Source organism: Pristis pectinata, chromosome 32, assembly GCF_009764475.1.
Source record: "Pristis pectinata isolate sPriPec2 chromosome 32, sPriPec2.1.pri, whole genome shotgun sequence".
Lineage (NCBI taxonomy): Eukaryota > Metazoa > Chordata > Chondrichthyes > Rhinopristiformes > Pristidae > Pristis > Pristis pectinata.
The window spans coordinates 3,636,881-3,660,529 of record NC_067436.1 but is presented as its reverse complement, the minus strand read 5'-3'; the positions used below and the strand labels follow the sequence as shown (position 1 = coordinate 3,660,529).

The 23,649-nt window shown below is 38.0% G+C and overlaps 1 protein-coding gene across 19 annotated transcripts in view; it reads left to right on the top strand.

Moving 5' to 3' along the window:
• herc1 (HECT and RLD domain containing E3 ubiquitin protein ligase family member 1) overlaps positions 1-23,649 on the top strand; it is a 278,704-nt gene that overhangs the window by 136,579 nt on the left and 118,476 nt on the right. For 15 of the 19 annotated variants that reach the window (XM_052042323.1, XM_052042328.1, XM_052042322.1 and 12 more), the window contains exons 22-30: positions 1,420-1,591; positions 3,220-3,541; positions 5,534-5,654; positions 12,227-12,278; positions 12,916-12,981; positions 14,017-14,285; positions 15,190-15,405; positions 19,214-19,334; positions 21,813-22,050. In XM_052042323.1, coding sequence (XP_051898283.1) covers positions 1,420-1,591; positions 3,220-3,541; positions 5,534-5,654; positions 12,227-12,278; positions 12,916-12,981; positions 14,017-14,285; positions 15,190-15,405; positions 19,214-19,334; positions 21,813-22,050 — 1,577 coding nt within the window. The remainder of the gene's footprint in view (positions 1-1,419; positions 1,592-3,219; positions 3,542-5,533; positions 5,655-12,226; positions 12,279-12,915; positions 12,982-14,016; positions 14,286-15,189; positions 15,406-19,213; positions 19,335-21,812; positions 22,051-23,649) is intronic. The other 4 variants (XM_052042340.1, XM_052042341.1, XM_052042339.1 and 1 more) reach the window with 2 other exon arrangements.

Sequence of the window (23,649 nt, the reverse complement as noted above, 5' to 3'; positions counted from 1 at the left end):
TGTACTGTTCAATGCTAATGCTTCAAAAATACAGCAATGATTCTTTTGCACTCGGTATACTGAGTTAGGGAGCATTCCTTGATGTATTCTAACAATGATCCCATTTTGGCCACATCAATCACCCTTTAATTGGTATACGTTAAAATCATCTACTAATATTGCCCTTTTGTATCCTTAAACTATATGTTGATCTTTATCTTGATTTCATCCTTGCTGTACAGTGTGCTATAATAAACATACAGAATTGTCATTTCTGCTGCTATTTCATAATATTTTTCTAGACATTCCATAATGTGACAGAATTGTTGACTGAAAATGCTTCCAATCTTTTCTCCTCTTGAAAATGTAACAGTAAGTTTATAGTCTTGTCCAACCTCAAAACGTACAACTGATCTGATTAAATTGGTTTGTTATTGTCACATGTACCGAGGTACAGTGAAAAACTTGTCTTGCATACTGTCCATACAGATCAATTCATTACACAGTGCATTGAGGTAGTACATGGTAAAACAATAACAAGCAATACACACAGAATGCTGGAGGAACTTAGCAGGTCAGGCAGCATCTATGGAGGGAAATAAACAGTTGATGTTTTGGGTTGAGACCCTTCATCAGGACTGGAAAGGAAGAGGCAGGAGCCAGAATCGTGAGCTAGACCCGAAACATCGACTGTTTATTTCCCTCCATACATGCTGCCTGACCTGCTGAGTTCCTCCAGCATTTTGTGTGTGTTGCTCCAGGTTCCAGCATCTGCAGAATCTCTTGTGAAAACAATAACAGAATGCAGAATAAAGTGTTACAGTATTCCTCTGTTTATTAATGCCTCTGCCCTTGATGCTTCAGAATAGATTTGTATCTTTGTATATACCTCTTAATTCTCGCTCCCTGTTTTTCTCATTCATTTATCAATTACCGCCTCCTTTGGTAACAATATTTTCATTTAACCACCTAGTGGATAGTTTCTCCTTCATAGCATTTTCTTACCATTTCATTTCATCGAAACTTTCAGCTTCTCCAATTATTTTTAATATGTCTGCTCCCCCCCTTAGCCCTTTCTCACTCACCTCCCATATTCATTTAAACAGACCTACCTTGCTTGGTCTAATGGAAGTTATCAAGAACTTGGTTTCTGTTCAGTGGCACCTTCGTATTTGAAAATTCTTACAAGATGATAAGCCAGTGTTATGTGAAATCTGTTTCTTTTGTGGTTTTTACGTGTCAGAAGACTTTCCACCATGCTTTTCTGATTGGCTCCATTTAACTCTGTCTTAAATTTATTGCATAAAAGAAAAGCTTCCAGCTAAGTCTATTAAATAAATCTTTGCATGATATAAAAATATTTTAAATAAAAATGTTGATTTTGAAAATAATAAAAGTTATACAAAAGTAAGCAAATACTTCTGTTCTTCCTCTTTCAAGTTGTCAGAGAATAAAGAGACAACAGATACTGATCTTCAAGAACACTCTTTCACTCGTACAATTGATGAAGAAGCTGAAATGGAAGAACAAGCAGATAGAGATCGGGAAGATGAGCATCAGGGACAAGAGGAGGAAGAGGAAGAAAGGGAACAAGAGGTCATGACTGCCGGAAGTAAGAAAATATTCCCTGGAATTTATTCTTGAGTCTGATTTAAGCATTGCCATTGCTGACTTGCACCATAGTTGCATGTATTATTGTTATGCTGTGGCAATCTGTGTGGTAGGCACTCACTGATTTATCCCTTGCATGAATAATTAATTAATTGTATTATACCTAGTCTTACCTCATATTTGAATACTTGATTGATTCATCACTAGTAGTAGAAAAAGAAATTCCAACTTGCTGGCTGGAAATTGTACATTAAAACTCAGTCATTGTATGTTTATTGCACTGAATTATTTAATTCCCGACAACTGTAGTCAAAGGCTAATATCAAACACAGCAAGAAGGAAGGTGACCAGTAGCAAACTTTCAGGCTTAGCCAGGTAGATGTGAATGGATTAATCTTTAGATGATCCAATTGAAAATAGCTATTACTTGGAGTAAACTTCATAAAGCACTACTGTTTGAATCTAATCTAATCAATGCAGAAAATCTTCACTGATGGTGGCTACACCAACTGGCACTATTTAAGTGTGTGAAAGTAATTTTAATAAAATGATTACTTGTCTTATAAGCTTGGTTTTATTCTTGAAACAGATGGATCATCCATGTAGTGAGGCCTACTTATCTTTAGGTTTTGGCTAGTATTCTGTTAGTTACCCTTTTCAGTTTTGAGCTTTGAATAAAGGTTTCCCATTTTCATGAGTGGAACATGTTTATATGTGAGATGGAGGTGCTACCCTTAAGTCAGGTGTGGAGGAAGTGTTTTGTCTTTTGTCTTGCACTAGCTCATCAGTTAATAGAAATGATGGAAATTGTCTTCATTTTTTTCAATCAGCAATAATTTATATAAAACATTATTTCCAGAAGTGCTAACAAACAAAATTTGACACCAATATTGGAGCAGGTGATTGAAAGTTTAGTCAAAGAGTTAGAGAGCCTTTGGGATAAAATTCCAGAACAGTGCTTTGGCAACTGAAAGTATGGCAGATAATGGCAAAATGTCAAGGATGTTGAAGAAAGTAGACTTGCAGATGATTTGGACGTTTATGGATTATGGAAAAATAGAGGGGTATGAGGCCGTGGATTTGAAAATAAGGATGAGAATTTTAATTACTGATGTACTTTGCTACTTCCAATTATTCCGGATTAAATTTGTACATGGACCAATAGATTTTAATGATGCAGGCTTTCTAAATTAGATCTTGCTGATTAGGCAGTATTTTAAAGTTTCAACACTGCTGTTTTTTTAAAAGCAAGGGGTATTGTTACAGGTCAAAATTAAAGTAATGTTACTCTCAAATAACAAATTATCACAGTGGTAATTTTAACATATTAAATATTTTGCATAACTGGGTGAGTAACGTTGAGTGTGATAGAAGAATCTATGCTCATTATAAAGCCTTTATCCTTGAGTCCCGGTAGTTCTACATTCTGCATAAACATTTTCCCACAATATACTTAAATGGTTATACAGCTTGTTCTGCAACAAATAGAAAGTAATTCCCATTATTTGCCTTTTGCTCATTTGTACTATTTTGTTCATGCCACCAGAAATTTCAAGTCATTTTTAGCTATGCTTCTGCTAGCTTTTAATGATTGTTGTGTTTGTTTGTGTTTTGTGTTGCATGTTACAGAAATCTTTCAATGTTTCCTATCAGCCCGTGAAGTTGCTCGTAGTCGTGACCGAGAGAGGATGAGCAGCACACCTGGAATTGGCAGTGGACCAGTTGTCCGGCTAGATGATCCACCGTCTCAGCTGAGAGAAGAGCGGCGAGTCAGCACTGGACTTGCAGAAGGGCAGGACCATTACACAGCAGCATGCAACTCTGTTATTCATCGCTGTGCACTGTTAATTCTGGGAGTCACCCCAGCCATACAAGAGTTGCACCAAAAGGACGAAGGGCTGAAAGGACATTGTGTTTCTGGAGTTACTGAAGGACTTGGTTTTATGACTAGGTTAGCAACTTTTTTTAACAAAATAACATAAAACAGTTTCTTGAATGTAAATCTGATAGAAAAAAGTAATTGACGTACATTTGGCTTTTGGTGACTGAAAGTTACTATTATTTTGCACATTCGTTATGAATTGCACTTGGAGTTTTACATCATGCACTCTAGAAAGCAAGTGATTTTTTTTCTATTTAATCCCTCCACTGCAGTATGTTTATTTAATCCAACATGCATTTATGCCATTGGACCTGTTACTTTATAGGGAGCCTGTGAAGAGATGGTAACCCCTCTGTGTGAAGCCAAATCTCCATTTGTGATGTCACTAAAAAACAAAAATACTTGACTTTTTTTCCAATTTTTTTTTTAGTGCCTTACAATGATGTTGTTTTGTTTGGGTGGACATAAAGCAGGACCAGTGGTAAGAGGTACCAAAGAAATCTGGTAGCTCTGTCAAGCTTCCTAGTATTTTAGCACTTCAAAGTTGTGTGAAATTTGATTCTGCATAATGTTTCAGGCGTAGACTCCAAAGTTCAACTGGATGAGATGCCCATTGAGTAAATGTTATATTAGCAGGACTGAAAGATTCTGCACTTAAACATCCCGGAAGTGAACAATTCATATCAACTACAGCAGTGCTTAGTGGAGATGTTATGGAACTGAAGTAGCTTTCTAAGATCGTGGCACCAAATTCCACCACAGCAAACTGAGAAGTTGTAGTTTATTTGCAAAATGAGCATTGAATGTTGTCAGATTGTTATAGACCCACAACTAGTTTATTGTCTCTGTCAAAGAGTGAAACTCATTGCCTCTATTAATTTAAATCCGTGTCCAAGTTTGATGCTGGTGAATCTTGTTTCCTTTCAGAGCAATATGCAATTACAGCAAGTTAGATGTAATATGATGGAACTTCATGCTACTGTAATAACATGGTACCTTTATAAGGGTGCATTTTTTTTCCTTGCTGATTCTAACAAAGCTCTTTGGATAAGGACACAATGACATAGAATTTGAAAATTCTAATGCAGAAACCTTCTGGTATTCATGAGAATTTATAGATTTTTTTTTCCAATTTTTGCCAAGTATATTTTTGGTCTAGAAAAAGAACATTTGGTTTCTAGCCACAACATTGTGAAATTGAAGAGTTGAATATTGAATGAGGAGATTGGGAAGTTTTGTGTAATCTTCAAGTCTTGCTTTTCAGATTGCTTTGACTATTTGTCAGTTTATTTTGCAAAATTTCAAGAATACCAGTAGAAGTGAGTTGGTCTTCGATGTCAAGATATTAAAAAAATATTATTTGTATTGATGAAAGAGAGACACTTACCATGGAAACAAATGGGCAAAGGCGTTCAAAGCTATATCCTAGGCATAATGTACCTATTAATTTATTGTAGAAAGTGAAAAACTAGAGCTTTTAGTGAAGGGATTTTGGCATGTTGAGCCAGTTTTCCGCCTGTTCAAAGTCATTTATATGTTTTGCATTGTAAAATTTGTGGTTGTGCTGCACAATTTAATCCAGTGTGCATTGCTTGACTTTTGTGACTTAGACTAGTCTTCTCACTCTGGGCTCAGTCAGAAAGGTTTACTGGGCTAATGTATATCTAGCTGAAGCCTCTGCATAATTTATCACCATTTCTATTCAGTGTCAGAAAGTATCCAAAGTACTAATATAGCTGAAATAATGTGCCTACATCTTAATAGTACTTTTTAATCTATATTAAAACTAAATAACAGTGAGAATCTCTAGAACAGCATCTTATTGAACTTTGGATTCTTTGATCCCAAAACAATACCTATTACAAATGATTTGAATTCTGTTTTGAGTCAGTTAAGTAAGAGTTAACTTTATCTTAGTTGTATCTGATTTGTGCATTATCCTAAACTGTTTCAGTGTTGAATTGATATTACAAATGTGTTCTAGCTACAGCAATAATGTAGTATGTATCTAATGGGATGCTTGTGAAGAACTTCTATGATACCCAGACTTCTTTGTTCTAGGAGTGAAAGCTTGACAGCAGAAACCCATTCCGTGCAGTCGAATTCTACCTATAAACTGACTAAATCAAGAAGTGAATCAGACTTGTCTCAGCCTGACTCGGATGAGGAAGGATGTGCTTTTGTGAGTATTTTAATCATAAGCGCTGTTTCAATTATGATGAATGTTAACTTGAGAAAGCAACTGTCTCTGGGCTAGTACTGGTTTGAATTAAACCAGACTGAACGGTTTGAACAACTGTTTTCTGTTTAAAAGGTGGTCTTCCCATGTACCAGTTGTCCTTGTTCTATTGGTGATGGAGGTTGCAGGTTTTGGAGATGCTGTTGGAGTAGCTTTGGTGTGGATCACCTGGCACTGAATTTTTTTGGGTCAGATTGCATCCGTTATGAAATTTAGCTGGGTACTTCCAATTTGTGAGTCACCCTTGCAACCCTGACATGATGTCCAAATCAGAGATACAAGTGATGACGTCATTCTCCATGCTAAATTTTGCTCTCTCCCCAGCCCACAAAGTGCCATCACAATCTCTCTTAACCACCTCTACCTTTTGATGACTTTGCTGCCTCACCTCCTGATCCTTGCCCTGACCTTGTGCCTTTCCAATCTCCCCTCCCCACTGTTTAAATGCCCATGCCCACCATGCTACAAACTTTGTGACTGGCGTCCTGAGCACCACTCTGGGAGGCAAAGGCTGGGCAGTGTGAACTCAAGCTCAGAAATGCTGGTTGGTTATATTTTGAAGTGCCCAGACCACTGGATTAATGTCATTCCAGCTCTCCCCTTGGGCTGCATTGAATTCCCAAGCAACATTTTTGGAGCTTACTATCAGAGCAGCAGAGCCCCTTTATTTTTACACTGACCATCTAAGGTTTCAATTTCAGATGCAGGCCCCACACCATCTTGGTGTATGGGTTTAAATGCACTGTATCCTAATGACTGCTGGTAGTAAACAGAGCAAGCAAATTGTGACATAAATAATTGCCCTGTGATTTTGGAATGTCACACTTGTCTGTGTTTTGTCTTGACCTCCAACAGCTGAACGCACCATTAACACACCTGCGAAGGTCAACCTCACCGACAGCATGAGAAGGGATCGTGAAATTTTGTTGCGGGGTTGTTTGCTTTGTTCATTGGTGACATTGTATACTCTTTGGAATTTTCCTGTATGTAACGAGGAATGGTCTGTCTGTTCTTGCTGAATTTTGTGCTGAATGGAGTTGTTTCTTGACATAGGTGGCCTAGTAGGGAATGCCTTAATAATTGATTGTGGGCAAGAGAATAAAAATGAAAAGGAGGTCTACTGAGTGTGCGTCAGGATTTGTAGAATTCTACATAACTGGGCATTGAAGGGATGGCGATCCTCCAAAGTGGCCCAAGCAGCACTGGCACAGCAAATAGAGCCACTGCCTTTTAGATCCAGCAACCAGGGTTGAAGCCTGACTTCTGGTGCTGTCTGTGTGGAATTTACATGTTCTCTTTGTGAAGGTGTGGGTTTCCTCGGGGTGCTCTGGTTTCCTCCTCCTCCCCAAAAATGTGCAGATTAGTAGGTTAATTAGCCACTGTAAATTGCCCCAAGGTGTAGATAAGTGGTAGGACCTGGGGGGAGTTGATGGAATGTGGGGAGAATAAAATGTTAAGATAGGATTAGTGTAAAAATGGGTGGACTTGGCATGGACTTGGAGGCCCAAAAGGCATGATTCTGTGCTGTATCTCTTTAACTCTGTGACTGACTGAAGGGTACTGAATGTTACCTTTTGTGATCGCGTCTCTCATGGTCGGGTCTCGCACGTTTACCTAAGGTCCTGACCAGAATTATGAGCAGATATGAGGGAATAATGCTAGTCACCCAGTGGCTACTTTTGGACTCCTTTTGCTGGACTACTTGTATGTTAAATGGCAAAAAGAGCATGTAGTAGAGAGAGCTGAGTCATCCGACAACCAGCAGATCAGATCAATGCTTCGTAGTCCTGCGACGTCTAATTGGTAATGGTAGCAGGCGATTAAATCACTAAAGGAGGGGGAGGCTCCAAGAACCATCCCCAACTATGGCAGGTCTCTGAATGCTGACGCTAAAGAAGAGGCTGCAGCATTCACAATCACGTTCCACCAGAACGTGGATCCATCTCTTCCTTCTGAGGTTCCTACCATTCACAGAACCCAGTTCTCAGCCAATTCAGTTCACTCAATCTGATATCAGGAAATGGCGATCAATGCTATCAAGCTTTTCCATAACAGTTACAAAACTGGTGTCTATCATACAACATGAAAAATTCTCCAGATATGCTTGTTTACAAATATCAAAACACATCCTACATTGCTAATTACCACCCAAATGGTTTTCCTCTCAGTCGTAGGTAAAGTGATAAAATGAGTTATTGATGGAACTATCAAGCGGCATAAATACCATAGTTAAGACGTTACCATCCAACAATGGTAAGCCTTTGAATATGAAAAATTGTTGCCATTCCGCTCCAGAACCCCCCACAGCTTTGCCTCAAGCCTTGACCAAACAGCTGAATTCCAGAGATCAGACAGCATTTAACTGAGCATTGCATCAAAGAGCCCTGATGAAAGTTGAAGTCGCTGGAATCAAGGAGAAAACATTCAGCAGTTGGTGTCATACCTTGCTCAAAGAAGGATGGTTGTGGCTGTAAGAGGTCAACCCTCCCAGCCCTAGATCATCATAGCAGGAGTTCCCCAGGATGGTATCCTAGGCCCAACCATCTTCAGCTACTTGTTCATAAGGTCAGAAGTGGGAATATTTTCTGATGATTGAAAAATGTTCAATTCCATGTGCAACTCCTCAGAAGGAGCAGTTTGCACCTACATGCAGCAAGACTTGAATAATATCAGGCACAGGCTGATAAGTGACAAATAACATTTGTGCCATGAAAGCAGCAGCCAGTGACCATTTACAGCAGGAAAGGGTATCTAGTCACCTACTCTTTACATTGAATGGAATTACCACCATTGAATCCCCTCCCTGGAGGTCACCATTGGCCAGAAATTCAACTGGACCACCCACATAAAAAAAACTATAAGAGTAATCAGAGCTGTGGTATTCTGCAATGAGTTAGACTCAAAGCTCTTTCACCATCTACAAGGCATGTCAGAAGTGTTATTGTATACTTGCCTGGATGAGTATAGCTCCAACAGTGCTCAGGAACTTGACATCATTCAGGATAAAGCAGCTTGATTTGCACTCTGTCCACCCTCCTAAACATTCAGTCCATCCATCGGCATTGCATTCAGCTACAGTTTGTACCTTTGATACAGTTTATAAACTGTACCAGCATCTTCCAACCCAAGACCTCTGCCATCAAGGTGGACAACGGTAGCAGGCACATGGGAATACAACAATCCTAGGTTCTTCAAGTCAGACATCATCCTAACTTGGACATGTATCAGCATTTCTTCAATGTCACTTTTTCTAAATCCTGGAACTTCTACCGATGAACATTATAGGAGTACCTTCAGAGGACTGCAACAATTCAAGAAGGTGAACCACCACATTCTCACAGATAATTAGAGATGGGTAATAAATGTTAGCTTTTTCAACAATGCATGTATCTAAAAAATGAACGCGAAAACAAAGCCTTTGCCAGATCTGTTGGATTAAGAGCGTGAAGACAAGGTTAAGGAAGGGCTACAGTTAGGAAAACTCCTTTCAGCCTGAGCTCTGTGATCTGATCAGTTACCTGGTCTGCCCTATATCCATTCACGTACTATCCCACACTCCTGCCTTTCCTCTTTCATTGATTGGACACATTGTCCAATTTCTGCCATTTATTGATTTACCCCAACAACAAAGTAAGTTCATATTGTTATGGACTCAGTGAAAGTCCCTTTAAGATAGAGAGTGTGGGTGTATGTGTGTGTGGGGCGTGCTTACGTCAATAGAAGATAAAGGACGTAATGACGTTGTTGAAGAAGAAGAAGAAGAAAAGAGAGAGAGAAGGGAGAGAGACACCAGCCTGCTTGTTTTCTCTATCGATGGATGAGAAACAATAACTGTGTTTGCCACTGAAATCCATGTATGGAAGTTGGAAGTAATCCGGTGGAGTTCACTTTGTTGCTGACCTGTAGAAGGAAACAGGTAGTTGTGTGTGGACGACCACGGTTCGGATGCTTTTCGGGGTGAGGAAGTCACTACCGAGTAAACACTGAAGTGTCGTTTGGGTTCCATCGTGGAACATTTGGATTTCGTATGTACTCTCTCTCTCTGTTTTTCTACATCTACATCTTATCTTCAGACAACGGTGGTTGTTGAAGAAGCCCTTGCTCATGTTTCACCTTATGGCTTGCGGAACTGAACTTTAAGAACCATTCAGGAACTGGGAGTTTTGGACTTTGTCACACACACACACGACGAGTTTAGTTTGGGGTTAACGTTCGAGGTTTAACATTTTTGAATTTTAACATTTTTGAATTCTAACATACTAACATTTTTTTTTTACTTTTATTTTACGTATTACCATAAGTAGTGATTAATAAAATAGTTTTTAACACTAAATCATGCTCAGTGTGTTTCTTTTGTTGCTGGTTCGTGACAAAATTGGGGGCTCGTCCGGGATAGTTCCCAAGGTTAACGAGTGTCGTCTGGGATTGTACCCCAGATTGACAAGATTTGTTCGGGATTCAATCCAAATTCTTTTTAATTGGCTTGTGTGTGTGGAAACCAGCAGCAATGGATATTAAGGCATTTTTGGAGTCACCAACCCAAAAGGGATTGGAGGTGGCAAAAAAGGATGATTTGATAAAGATTGCTACAAGGCTAAACCTTACAGAAGTAAAGCAGTCTATGAGAAAGGCAGATATTCAGAGACTGATAGCTGGCCATTATGTGGAAAAGAAAGCATTTGAGAAGCTGAAAGCCATTTTATGCTACCATCCTGTGCTCAGAACACCTGACTTTGAAAAGCCATTTTCATTAGCAGTAGATGCCAGTGATGAAGCTGCAGGAGCTGTGTTGTTACAGAAGGGTGACCTTGATGATATTGACCATCCTGTAGCTTACTTTTCAAAGAAATTTAATGAGCATCAAAAGAATTATTCACCATAGAGAAAGAATTACTGGTCACTTGTTTTAGCCTTGCAACATTTCAGTGTATATGTTTGCACCGCTCAGAAACCATTGACTGTATATACAGATCATAACCCATTGGTGTTTCTGAGCCGAGTCAAAAACAAGAACAGAAGGCTGTTAAACTGGAGTTTAATTTTGCAAGAGTTTGATCTCATGATAACTCACATTAAAGGCAAAGATAATGTGATTGCTGATTGTCTTTCCCGATGTTAAATGGGAAACATGTATCTGTACTAATCTGATAGTCTGTAGTTGTATAGCGTGATAATTATTAACATTACTAACTCTATGCGCGGTTAAAATTTTCTTGGGAAAATTTTTTTTTTAGGTGGGAGGTGTTATGGACTCAGTGAAAGTCCCTTTAAGATAGAGAGTGTGGGTGTATGTGTGTGTGGGGCGTGCTTACGTCAATAGAAGATAAAGGACGTAATGACGTTGTTGAAGAAGAAGAAGAAGAAAAGAGAGAGAGAAGGGAGAGAGACACCAGCCTGCTTGTTTTCTCTATCGATGGATGAGAAACAATAACTGTGTTTGCCACTGAAATCCATGTATGGAAGTTGGAAGTAATCCGGTGGAGTTCACTTTGTTGCTGACCTGTAGAAGGAAACAGGTATTTGTGTGTGGACGACCACGGTTCGGATGCTTTTCGGGGTGAGGAAGTCACTACCGAGTAAACACTGAAGTGTCGTTTGGGTTCCATCGTGGAACATTTGGATTTCGTATGTACTCTCTCTCTCTGTTTTTCTACATCTACATCTTATCTTCAGACAACGGTGGTTGTTGAAGAAGCCCTTGCTCATGTTTCACCTTATGGCTTGCGGAACTGAACTTTAAGAACCATTCAGGAACTGGGAGTTTTGGACTTTGTCACACACACACACGACGAGTTTAGTTTGGGGTTAACGTTCGAGGTTTAACATTTTTGAATTCTAACATACTAACATTTTTTTTTTACTTTTATTTTACGTATTACCATAAGTAGTGATTAATAAAATAGTTTTTAACACTAAATCATGCTCAGTGTGTTTCTTTTGTTGCTGGTTCGTGACAATATCCAAAGCTGTCAGTTTAATAATACATCCTAAATAAAACTTCATTCCTTTTTCCCAGTCACATAATTCTGTGTTTCTGACCAGTGAGCATGTAAAGGGCACCCAGCATTTAGCCACTTTAGATGTACAGAGATTTATTTGAATCAAGGGTTAGGAAAACAGGCGACAAACAATCTGCTGGAGAAAGTTAGCAGGTCAAGCAAAATAAGGTTTTCCTTCATAATTACAGCAGTAAGTATATAAATTGTACACAAAATTAAGACCCATGTTAGCTTCAATTTTTAATCATGATTGAGATTTTTTCTTAATTAAACCTGAAGCATCCTTTATCTTTTCTCATAAGAATTGAGAACTGCCTGTGTCAATTAATATAGCTTATCAATGTTTCTGATCTTGATTGTACCCAGACAAATAAACTCAATGGCAATAGTCTTTACGTAAGTACATTAAATGATGGCACTGTTTTTAAACTGAAATAACATTGTTATTTTATGTGGTTTACTACTTAGACTTATTAAATTAATTTTTATTCTTTGTTCAATGCATTTTCTTTAAAGAACTCCAGAAGAAATGTGGATATGGATTTAGCATCAGTTCAGCGAAAACGTGGTGAGTCCATTGTGTAGTTCTTTAGATTTTGTAATTTGGGTGTTAGTGCAGTGGTGAAATGGAATTTCGAGAATTACCATTGTGTGTTTACCATTGTAATTTTATAATACCTGGATTATTTTAAGTTTTTAAATGTTGGTACCATATCATGGGCAATTGAAGAACGTCTTATTCTTGCTTTGTGTTTAATTTCAAACACTTAACTCTGTCATGCCTGCATTGAATTTACTAGTACCAGCTGCTGCTTAATTTAGGGCAATAATCATCGTCTTTATGTTCAGGAAGTGTATTTGAACGCAAGTGAATTTATGACTAGTGCACAATGTTAAAGAGCACAGTTTGTGTAGAATGGTAAATTTTAAATCAGCCCTGACTTTAGTTTAATAATGTATTCAAATTATTTATTTGGTACTTGATAACATATGCATAATGTTAAAATTGCGTGAGAAACTATATTTGTGTGGCATGGCATCAATTATTTCTCCAATTAGTTTAAACTGTTCTTTGAAACTTTCTAATGGCTGATCAAAATTTCATGGTTATTTAATGCCTGACGCACTTAACTGCTTCAATTATAAACTTTCCAAGCATGTGTTGTATCAAATGTTTCCTTTTGTCTTCTGATTTTGTGTGGTAGTGTGTTTACTCCTTGTTGGCCAGTTGAGTCCCAGAAACAAGAGGAGCTGCAAGCAAGTAAATGATGGCATGTTTAACTTTATTAAAACTTAAAGCTTGCCCACGTATTTTATGGCACTGAAATACTGTCATTTAACTATAGCAGCATTGGTTTGTCCCATCTGTTCAGCCAGTAGGTTGGATCGTTATGTGTTGGTGCAGCTTTGCCTTGGTGGAAGTTCTCAGCTTAAGCAATGTACACAAGATCGTTAAAAGTGGGAGTAGGCCATCTGGCTCCTTATGCCTGCTCCACAATTCAGTATGACCATGGCTGATCTCTTTAACTCATTGCCATTAACCCCATATATCTTGATTCCCTGAATATCCAAAAACCTATCAATCTTTGTCTTAAATAGTCATTGACTGAGCTGCCACAATCCCCTTGGAGGGAGAATTCCAAAGATTCATTACCCTCTGGGTGAAGGAATTTCTTCTCATTTCAGTCCCAAATGACCAAACTGTTAGATTCATTAAGACATCCCTGTCAAGGCCCATAATAATTTCTGTTTTTCCAATTAACTTTATCATTCATATAATTTCTGGAGAACATGGGCTCAGCCCGTTAAAACCTCTCCTCCTAGGACAAACACCCTTCATCCTGGGAACCAATCTTGTGAATCTTTGTTGCTCTCCCTCTGCCTCAAGGATATCCTATGATCAGAGGTTACAGTCATCATTTACCTGAGTTAGAATACAGAGAGGAAGTTCTTGGAATTCTCTTGTTGAAAGCTTTTATAACTTTGTTCAGATTTGAATGAGCTTGTACAACATTTGCAAAAGCATTTTTATAGAATCTTTAATTAAGAACCTCTTAAGGCCTGCATAGATGGCCAATAATTGACCTTCCCTCAGCCCATCCCCCACAATCCTGCAAATATTCTGTGTTATTTGGAATAAACTGAAGTCCTGGCAGTTTGTGTTGTTTTTAATGCTTTATGCATGATCATTATCTTTTCTGTTTATTGATCTGCTTGTTACAGTACGTAATGATGAGAGCATATAAGAAGTTTATTGTATTCTTGCGGGTTATGGTGTCTTATTTCCATTATTCTGTACTCCACAGGACCTCCTTATAGTACCGATTCCCTAAGAGCCTCTTGGACATGGCTAAAATACAGCAGAGATTTATCCTATGATACTTCGCACTTATCTAATACATTGGAATTTGATCTGAAACAGTCATTTGGAATCCACACGTTTATTGATAATGTTGTTAGTTTTGTGAGTGGAGGTGTGGGAACTTCCCCAGCTTTTAAAGAACCTGAAGAAAATATGTCCTCCAACCCTCAAGCCATCATCATTGCAATGGAACAGCAGCAGTTGAGGTCTGAGGTAAGTCCTGGCAATTCTTGTTGGCATTTCATCAGCCAAGTAGACTCACTAGAATTCTGAATTGATGCTGGGGAATATAAATATGAATAAAGACTTAAAAAAGGATCTTCCCTCATTCGATTACCACTGAGCAATAAGATGGAAATGTTTAGAATTATAAAAAATTAGATAGAAGTGTATTCTGTTTGCTGTACCCACCAGGGATTCAGTCTAGAGTGAGAGGTCATTGACACAACATTAAGTGCAGGAGATAATTCCTGAGGTGTATGAGGCTGCGGACCTCATTTTCAGCATTGGTGCTGCCAACAAATTAGATGTGTGGATGAAAGAAGGAGGGGTGATGAGATTGGGATCACAGCAGACAGATATGATTAAACTATTTGCTAATGCAGTGCACTTTGTTAAAGGTGGAAGCCTGGAAATTGGACCCTGTGGCATAACATTTCTGTGTGTGATATAATTAATTTGAATACAGAAGTAAAGTTATGAGCAAACCAGAGGCTCCGTGATCTTTAGCCTGACCCCAACAGCCTATGTTGATTTAATCTCCCCTCCCCCATAACCAACCCCTTGAGGTCCCAATAGATTCCCCCTACTATCACGTACACCCACTGTGCACCTCCCTGCAACCCGTCCATCTCCACACAATGCACAACTTGGACCTGACCTTGCCTGATTTTCTTTTTTGACGAGCTGGCATCCCAAGTAATTAATGCATCTAAGCTGGATCCATACAATTTATAGGGCACAATGTTTTTAAATTTACTTTCATTTAATTTCAAATATGTTCATTTATATCAAGTTTATTTTGGATGAATTCTCATTGATCTTAATGTAAATGATCAAATTAAACAAATTGATTTTGAAATTCTGCGACTTACCATCTATGTGTAACGATTTGTAGCTCCGACTGGCAGCACTTCATCAAATCCTCGTGTTGCTTTCTGGAATGGAGGAAAAGGGCAGCCAGTTTGCAGGAAGCAGTTGCCTGGCATCATGGTTCCACTCTGCCTCTTTGCTCACTTCAGTCAGATTACAGTTTCTAGCAGGATGCTTCGGCCTGGGCACAGTAGGAAATACAGAAATCAATGGTGAAAGTGTTCAACTGCATCACTATCAGGTACTCGCCTAGTGTGCACAGCAGGTCTGCCGGGTTCTGAGACACGGAATGATCGTAAATTCCACGGTCGTTCTATAGAAAGGTCTGATGTATAAAATTGCTTTACTTTAAGATCAACAGTAACACTACACATAACAAAACATGATGTGAACACAAATAAAAACAGTTAATAAAGGTAACATCACAAATAAGCTTAATTAGGCTCTTTGCTTGGTATTGTAAATTTTTGTTTAACTGACGTAGCTCATATTGTAAATCTGTAACATTCTTGCATTTGTTCTGTGTTATAAATGTAACATTATTATTTAAGGATTCCCAGTTTAAGTCACTGCTGGCTTTTTGCATTTAAATAATTATTCCAATCAAATTTTGCAAAAAAAAAATGGCAACCCTAATGTCTTTCGAAACTTGTCAATCTTGAGGCTTTGATTCTATTACTATGTCCCCTATAAGTGCCTACCACTGTGGGATCAAATTTGAACTTTCCTTCCAAACTTTACCTGTGAAATTGAAACCTGGGTGGTCTTTGCATGCCCAATTCTTGCTCCGCAGGAGGGGCTGACCTGCCAGTGTTGAGGGAATTGCTTCAATGTTATTACTGAAAATGCACTGCGTGAAAATGCCATTTTGATGAGTAGCTTTCTGTTAATATGAGGAGGGGGGCTCACTTAGGAGAGAGTAATCTGTATTTTTAAAACATCTTAACGACTGTCACTTAATATTTTGGAGCTGTTTTTTCTCAACATTTTCTTAAATGTAATAGTATTATAAGGAGTAGCAGGCATACATTGGCGACACAAGAGAGTACAGATGCTGGAATCTGGAACAACAGACAAGATGCTGGAGGAACTCAGCAGTTCCTCCAGCATCTTGTCTGTTCACATTTAGTACACATTTAGTACACATTACTAAAAACTGATCATTCTCAGGAGGGACAGGATGGATTTGTTACACCTGATGGAGCATAAATCAGGAAAATAGGATGGGGAGGAGAGTAGTGCGATGAGTAAACCTTCCCAAGTAAACCTTCGCTCTGCATTTTCTCTCCCAGTCTGCGTCCCATGGATTTGCAAACACAAGTCAATTATTGTTTTCAGTTGAAGAAGGACGTGGAGCCCATTAACTAGTTGGGCCAGGATGCAGGATGAAGTTCAGTCCTAAATATAAAAGCATGCATCATCCATATTTTTATATTTCCATTTTTACCCCTACTAATGATGAAAATTGCTTGTATAACTGTGAGCTAGTTACATCCTTACAGATGTTGGTATCGCAGCAGCTCAACTGGAGATGGGTTTTAATTGCATTACATATGTGAACAATTTAATTCATAAAGGAAGGTGGTAACAGGAAATCAAGTTTTTTTAAAAATATATTTCAATGGTTCACAATGTGTAGCCCCATGTTTCTTTCTAACTGTCTAAAGCCTCTGACAAATTATGATGTTGAACCCATTAAAAACCCAGTTATAATTCTCTGCATCTCAAATAAATAAACCATTCTTGGTTTTTTTTTTGGTAGCAGTCTGAACAAGAACTGGATGCTAAATAAAATCTCCCATTTGTACCTTCATTCTCAACTAATAAACAGTAGTGTCAGTGTTAATGTATATTAAAAATTATTTTTCACATGAGTAACTGTCAAATGACTTGGACTGTCAATCTTGTTTTATGTACAAAGTAGCTGTGCACCACTGGTGTCTTTTACAGTGAGTGCTAGCATGCTGCTTTTTGAATGAGAAGTTAAACATGTACAGTGACATGCAAAAATTTGGGCACCCCTGGTCAAAATTTCTGTTACTGTGAATAGCTAAGCAAATAAAAGATGACCTGATTTCCAAAAGGCATAAAGTTAAAAATGACACATTTCTTTAATATTTTAAGCAAGATTACTTTTTTATTTTCATCTTTTACAGTTTCAAAATAACAAAAAAGGAAAAGAGCCCGAAGTAAAAGTTTGGGCACCCTGCATGGTCAGTACTTAGTAACACCCCCATTGGCAAGTATCACAGCTTGTAAACGCTTTCTGTAGCCAGCTAAGAGTCTTTTAATTCTTGTTTGGGGGATTTTCGCCTATTCTTCCTTGCAAAAGGCTTCTAGTTCTGTGAGATCCTTGAGCCGTCTTGCATGCACTGCTCTTTTGAGGTCTATCCACAGATTTTTGATGATGTTTAGGTTGGGGGACTGTGAGGGCCATGGCAAAACCTTCAGCTTGTGCCTCTTGAGGTAGTACATTGTGGATTTTGAGGTGTGTTTAAAATCATTATCCTGTTGTATAAGCCATCCTCTTCATCTTCAGCTTTTTTTTTAAAGATGGTATGATGTTTGCTTCCAGAATTTGCTGGTATTTAATTGAATTCATTCTTCCCCCTACCAGTGAAATGTTCCCCATGCCACTGACTGCAACACAAGCCCAAAGCATTATTGATCCACCCCCGTGCTTAACAGTTAGAGAGGTGTTCTTTTCATGAAATTCTGCACATTTTTTCTCCAAACATACCTTTTACTCATTGCAGCCAAAAAGTTCTATTTTAACTTCATCAGTTAAACGTCAAACTTTCCTGTGTCCTCACCACAAAATTCAGCATCAGAAGTTTGCAAAGGAACAACTAACCAAGCCTGATGCATTTTGGAAACAAGTCCTGTGGACTGATGAAGTTAATATAGAACTTCTTGGCCGCAATGAGCAAAGGTATGTTTGGAGAAAAAAATGTGCAGAATTTCATGAAAAGAACACCTCTCCAACTGTTAAGCACGGGGGTGGATCGATCATGCTTTGGGCTTGTGTTGCAGGTAGTGGCATGGAGAACATTTCACTGGTAGGGGGAAGAATGAATTCAATTAAATACCAGCAAATTCTGGAAGCAAACATCATACCATCTTTTTAAAAAAAGCTGAAGATGAAAAGAGGATGGCTTCTACAACAGGATAATGATCCTAAACACACCTCAAAATCCACAGTGGACTATCTCAAGAGGCACAAGCTGAAGGTTTTCCCATGGCCCTCACAGTTCCCTGACCCAAACATCATCAAATATCTGTGGATAGACCTCAGAAGAGCAGTGCATGCAAGACAGCCCAAGAATCTCACAGAACTAGAAGCCTTTTGCAAGAAAGAATAGGCAAAAATCCCCCAAACAAGAATTGAAAGACTCTTAGCTGGCTACAAAAAGCATTTACAAGCTGTGATACTTGCCAAAGTGGGTGTTACTAAGTACGGACTATGCAGGTTGCCCAAACTTTTACTTCGGGCTCTTTTCCTTTTTTGTTATTTTGAAACTGTAAAAGATGGAAATGAATAAAGTAATTTTGCTTAAAATGTTAAAGAAATGTGTCATCTTTAACTTTATGCCTTTTGGAAATCAGGTCATCTTTTATTTGCTTAGCTATTCACAGTAACAGAAATTTTGACCAGGGGTGCCCAAACTTTTGCATGCCACTGTACCTCATCTGCTCTCTGTGATGGTCTTGGGTAAATGTAAAACATTCACCGAAGACCATCACAGAGATTCATCAAGGGACTATGTTGAAGAAGGAGCAGGGAGGTTCTCTCAGTGATATTTATCCCTACAGCAATCTTGCTAGGCAGATTATCTGTTCATATCTTAGTATAGCTTATGACTTTACTATTAGGTTAGTGCATTTCCCCATGTTATGACCCATGACAACATACTTCTCTGGCTGTAAGGTGCTTTTGAATCTACATTAAGCAGTATTTCTTTAAATTCCAGTATGTTTAAGTATTAATTTGGTGTAGTGTATTGAGGTAATCATAAATTTTAACAGACCTTGTTAATTTGATCATTTAGGATGGCATCAGAGCTGCAAGGAGAACCATTCAGACGGACATCCAGGCTGCAGTTCACAAGATCTACCAACAGCTATCTGCCATCCTTGAGCGGGCTTTGCAGGCAAACAAACATCACATTGGTAAGGGACTAGAATGTAGCATCAAAAAATGGAAGATGCTTTGACAGTAATTAAAGAACTCAATCACAAACTCATTTTCCTCCCCCCGCATTATTTTTGGAAAGGTATAAAGACTAAAATGGAATGTAAAGCCTATAATTAGCAAGAGATTTGAAGAACTTGCAATGTTACTGATGTACAACAGAATTTTTAAAATAATTTTCCAGTTTGTTTATTCTGTCAACTTGTGAATCTTCTGAAAACTAATAGGTGCATTTCTTTATTCTGTTCTAAAAGATCCAACCAGCAGAGATTCAGAATATTTCCACTTCCAAAGAAATTGAAATGAGCTTAAAAGGCTTTTTATGTAGAAGACTTTAACGTTAATGTATAACTTTTAATGATCACTGGAAGATGTAAAGCCATATTATCATATTATTCCTTGCTTACAAATAATCAGTATTTCTGCAGCTAGTAAAAGTAGCTACTATGTAAATGCCTTCATTTCCTGTGCCCCACCCCCTCCCCTAACCATCAACTTTTTCCTTTCTAAGATGTGCCTGAATTGCTCTTGGTACTCGTGTTATCTAACCAGGGCATTTTGCAGTTGTGCCATAACTTCATCTTGTATTCTTGATCCCTGGATATAGATGATAGCATTCAGTTAATGTTTTGACTATTTTGTGCACATGTCTATGATAGTTTAATAATTTATGTAAATAAAATCTCAATTCTCTCTGAGCCTCTACTGTTCATAGATTTTTATCATTTAAAAATGTTCCAGCCTTTTTAGATTCAAATTGGATGACTGTGCATTTGCCTACATTGATACTGTTTTGTCCATTTGGTTAATTCATTCACTTTGTAATTCAGTGCTTCCATCCACGATCTCACCAATCTTGTATCTTCCGTACATGTGATTTTTCTATCCTTTCAGCTGTTTATAAATATAGTAGAAAGAAAGATAGTTCTACCTTCAACACTGACCCTTGACTGTTACTGCAAGCTACATACTGCTGAGTACCTGCCTATTATTTGCATTCTTTGTCTCCTATCATTCAGAAAAATTCCTAGCCAAGCCAGTAATTTATCTGTTCCATGAATTTCCACTGTAGCTACCTCTTCTGAAGAACTATCAAATGGTTCCTAGAAATCCATATAAATAACATTTTAATAGCCATTCCTTTGACCACTGTTTTAATCACCAAACAAAAATAATCAATCAGATTCGTCAGGCTTGACCGACTCTTTACAAATCTATACCGGTATTCTCTGATCAACTGAAATTTAGAAAGTGTTTGGTTACCTAAGCTTAATGTTAGACTCTAATTTCTCAACATTTGATGTTAAATTTATGGTTCTCCGGTTTCCCTTGCTTTTAAATATTGAAGTAGCGAGGTCAAAATTTTGTGAAGGCACAGTTTGAAAATCAAGAGAACTTCAGAGGATCATATTTCAGGCATTTGCAGTGTTCTCACCAACTTCCTTTAAAACCCTGGCACAGAAGCCTACTAGTTCTGATGATTTTCCACTCTTCAGTGTTGTTATTTTCTTCCTTACCATTACTTACATTAATTTTGGGAAGCATTAGTTTCCTCAGGATGTCTGAGATAATAGTACTGTTATAATTCCTTATTTTGTTTACAGTTTCTGTTTTTAAGAGGCTTGCATTCCTGTTTCCTTTTCTTTTTATCCTATACAATTGAGATTTCTATGTGTTGGTTTTAATATGCCTTGCAACTTTGGTTAATGTTCTGAACCAAGCATTACCTGAGCACCCTTTCTGTCGCTGCACTGGAGCTGCTGAACGACGGTCATTGAGGATGCACCAACATGTTTTCGTTTTTGTCTATCCTAATGAGGAAGTAACTGGCACCAGCTTGTTGTTTCATAGTGAAATTTATAAATTCCAAAAGGGATGATCTATCTCTCTCCACTGTGTGACCAAGCACTCGAATCTGTTATCTATAATGCTAGAAAAAAAACTTCTTAATAACTTGTTTTATTTTCATACACTTCCTACAGTTTTTTCATTAATTTTTTGATCATGTTTATATAAACTTTTTTTGTACTGTACTAGCCGTGCTATAGTGCCTGATTGCCTCTTGGTTTTCACATTGTTCTGGACAAAGTCTCAGATTTTAATTCAATACCTCTCCAGTCCTGCATACTTTAATTTTAACTAAAAACTTTAGAATAGTTACTGAAATATATCTGCATATCCTGGCCCAGTTACCATTCTCTGCTCTTTAACCATATTTCCCCCTTGTATTGCCCTGGTTCTGGACTTCCAGTAAGGTGGTGTGGAAATTAAACAAGTGTTTTACATTTCTACAATAGAGGATTATGCAAAATCTTTTTGGATAAAGAATGCAAATATGTTAAAAGTATTCTGGTTATTATTTCTATATTCTTGATTAAATATTGAATTGCTATTTGTTAGTATTATTAAGAATGCGCATTCTTGTTTTCATTCATATTTGATACTCTGCTTTTCAGGAGCACAGCAACGCCTTTTGCTCGTCACAGTATTTGCACTTAGTGTGCGTTACCACCCTGTTGATGTCTCCTTGGCAATCTCTAGTGGCTTGTTGAATGTCTTGTCCCAGTTGTGTGGTACTGACACTATGCTCGGACAGCCACTGCAGTTGATACAAAAGCCTGGTGTTTCACAGCTTAGCACAGCTTTGAAGGTCGCCAGCACTAGATTACTACAGATTCTAGCCATTACCACAGGGTAAGTATGATACTAAATTTTCTTATCAGTAATTACTTTGGAATACAAATCTCATGGTTACATTGATCTGTAAAATTAGAACCAACTAGCAGCCAATTAGTGTGCGTTCAGAATTCATTAAAATCACTGAGATCATTCTAAGGGAATTCCTAAACCCATTTTTGTGAAGAGAAGAAAAATTCAAATGTTTATGGTTAATGTTTTACTCCAGGCATTTTATTATGTTTTATCTTCATCAGGTGCTCAGCCTTGATGTCAGTGTTCAGTGTTTGTGTAATACTGATAATGCTGCCCTTTAGCATTTAAAAAAAAACTGGAATGGGAGTTATGATGTTAAATGAAGTAGAAATGGTACTTATCAAGACAGTTGCATAAACAGGTGCACGCAACTTTGTTTTATTGGGTGTTCTTATAAGTAGTTTCCAGAGCCAGGAAGATGATTTCACTTGCACTGAATGGAGGGTTTGTGGGGTACCGATGGGATCAGGTTGACCAGACCTTTTACACTCTAATTATGCTCTCCATTGTAACCAGTGGAATGTATAGTTAGACATAGAATATAATAGTCTTCTGACCTCTCCCCACTCCCCCAAACATCCTTTGGTGTTTTGTGAGTTAAATCAGCGATTGTAATTGCACCTGTCATGATATTTTTAATTTTAATGAGTTGTCTGTGAAATGTTCATGGAGCCATTAGTGCAGTTGGGGGATGCACAGCAGGAGTTTATCATCATATGCTTATGATCTGTTCCATGAAAACCAAGGCTGGTCAAATGGACTCTTCTACGTTTCCAGTGTTGGGTTTCGGTAACTGTGTGTCCTACAATAACCAACCAATAATACCTCTCTTTTATTTTGCACTCAATTTTTATTTTAAGTGCTTAACCAACTTGCTCCTGAATTTGCTGATGGAGCTAGCATAACTGCTTCCCTGCTTCATTTTGGATATTTACCACATTCTAAAGTAGTTAATTTTATAATCATATGTGAATCTGGCACTTTGTACAATCTCAAACAAGGTTAAGCATATCGATGATTAGCTTGTCTATCTTACACTTTGCACTTTTGCATACTAAAGTCATCTTAAACCTTTAGAATATCTTATATTATCTTATAAACATTGCTAACTTCTGCAGTCTCTTCATATAACTGATGTGCCTAATCAAGTAAGTTACCTTTGCTACACCACCTCCCATTCCCAACTGTCTTTCTTGTAAATGTAGGAAATATAAGTTGAAGTCTCCCACAGCAACACACACACACACACACACACACACACACACACACACACACACACACACACACACACTCTCACACACTCACACTCTCTCTCCACCCTACAGATTTAGTCTTCACTCCTACAGTACTTTGCAGGGGCTATAGATCTTAAATAGTCTCTATGTTGTGGTGATTTGCTGCCTGGCCAATAAGTTGAAACTAATCGGGAACAGTCAGCTCCAGTATAACCTCCAAGCATTTTAACAGAATTGGTATAAATTCACTTGTTCTGTTGTCGTCGTCACTAACTTGAATGTGGTAGGCTGTTATCTTCAGCTGTATTTTAACTTCTTTTCAGCCAGCTCTATCTCACTGAGCTCA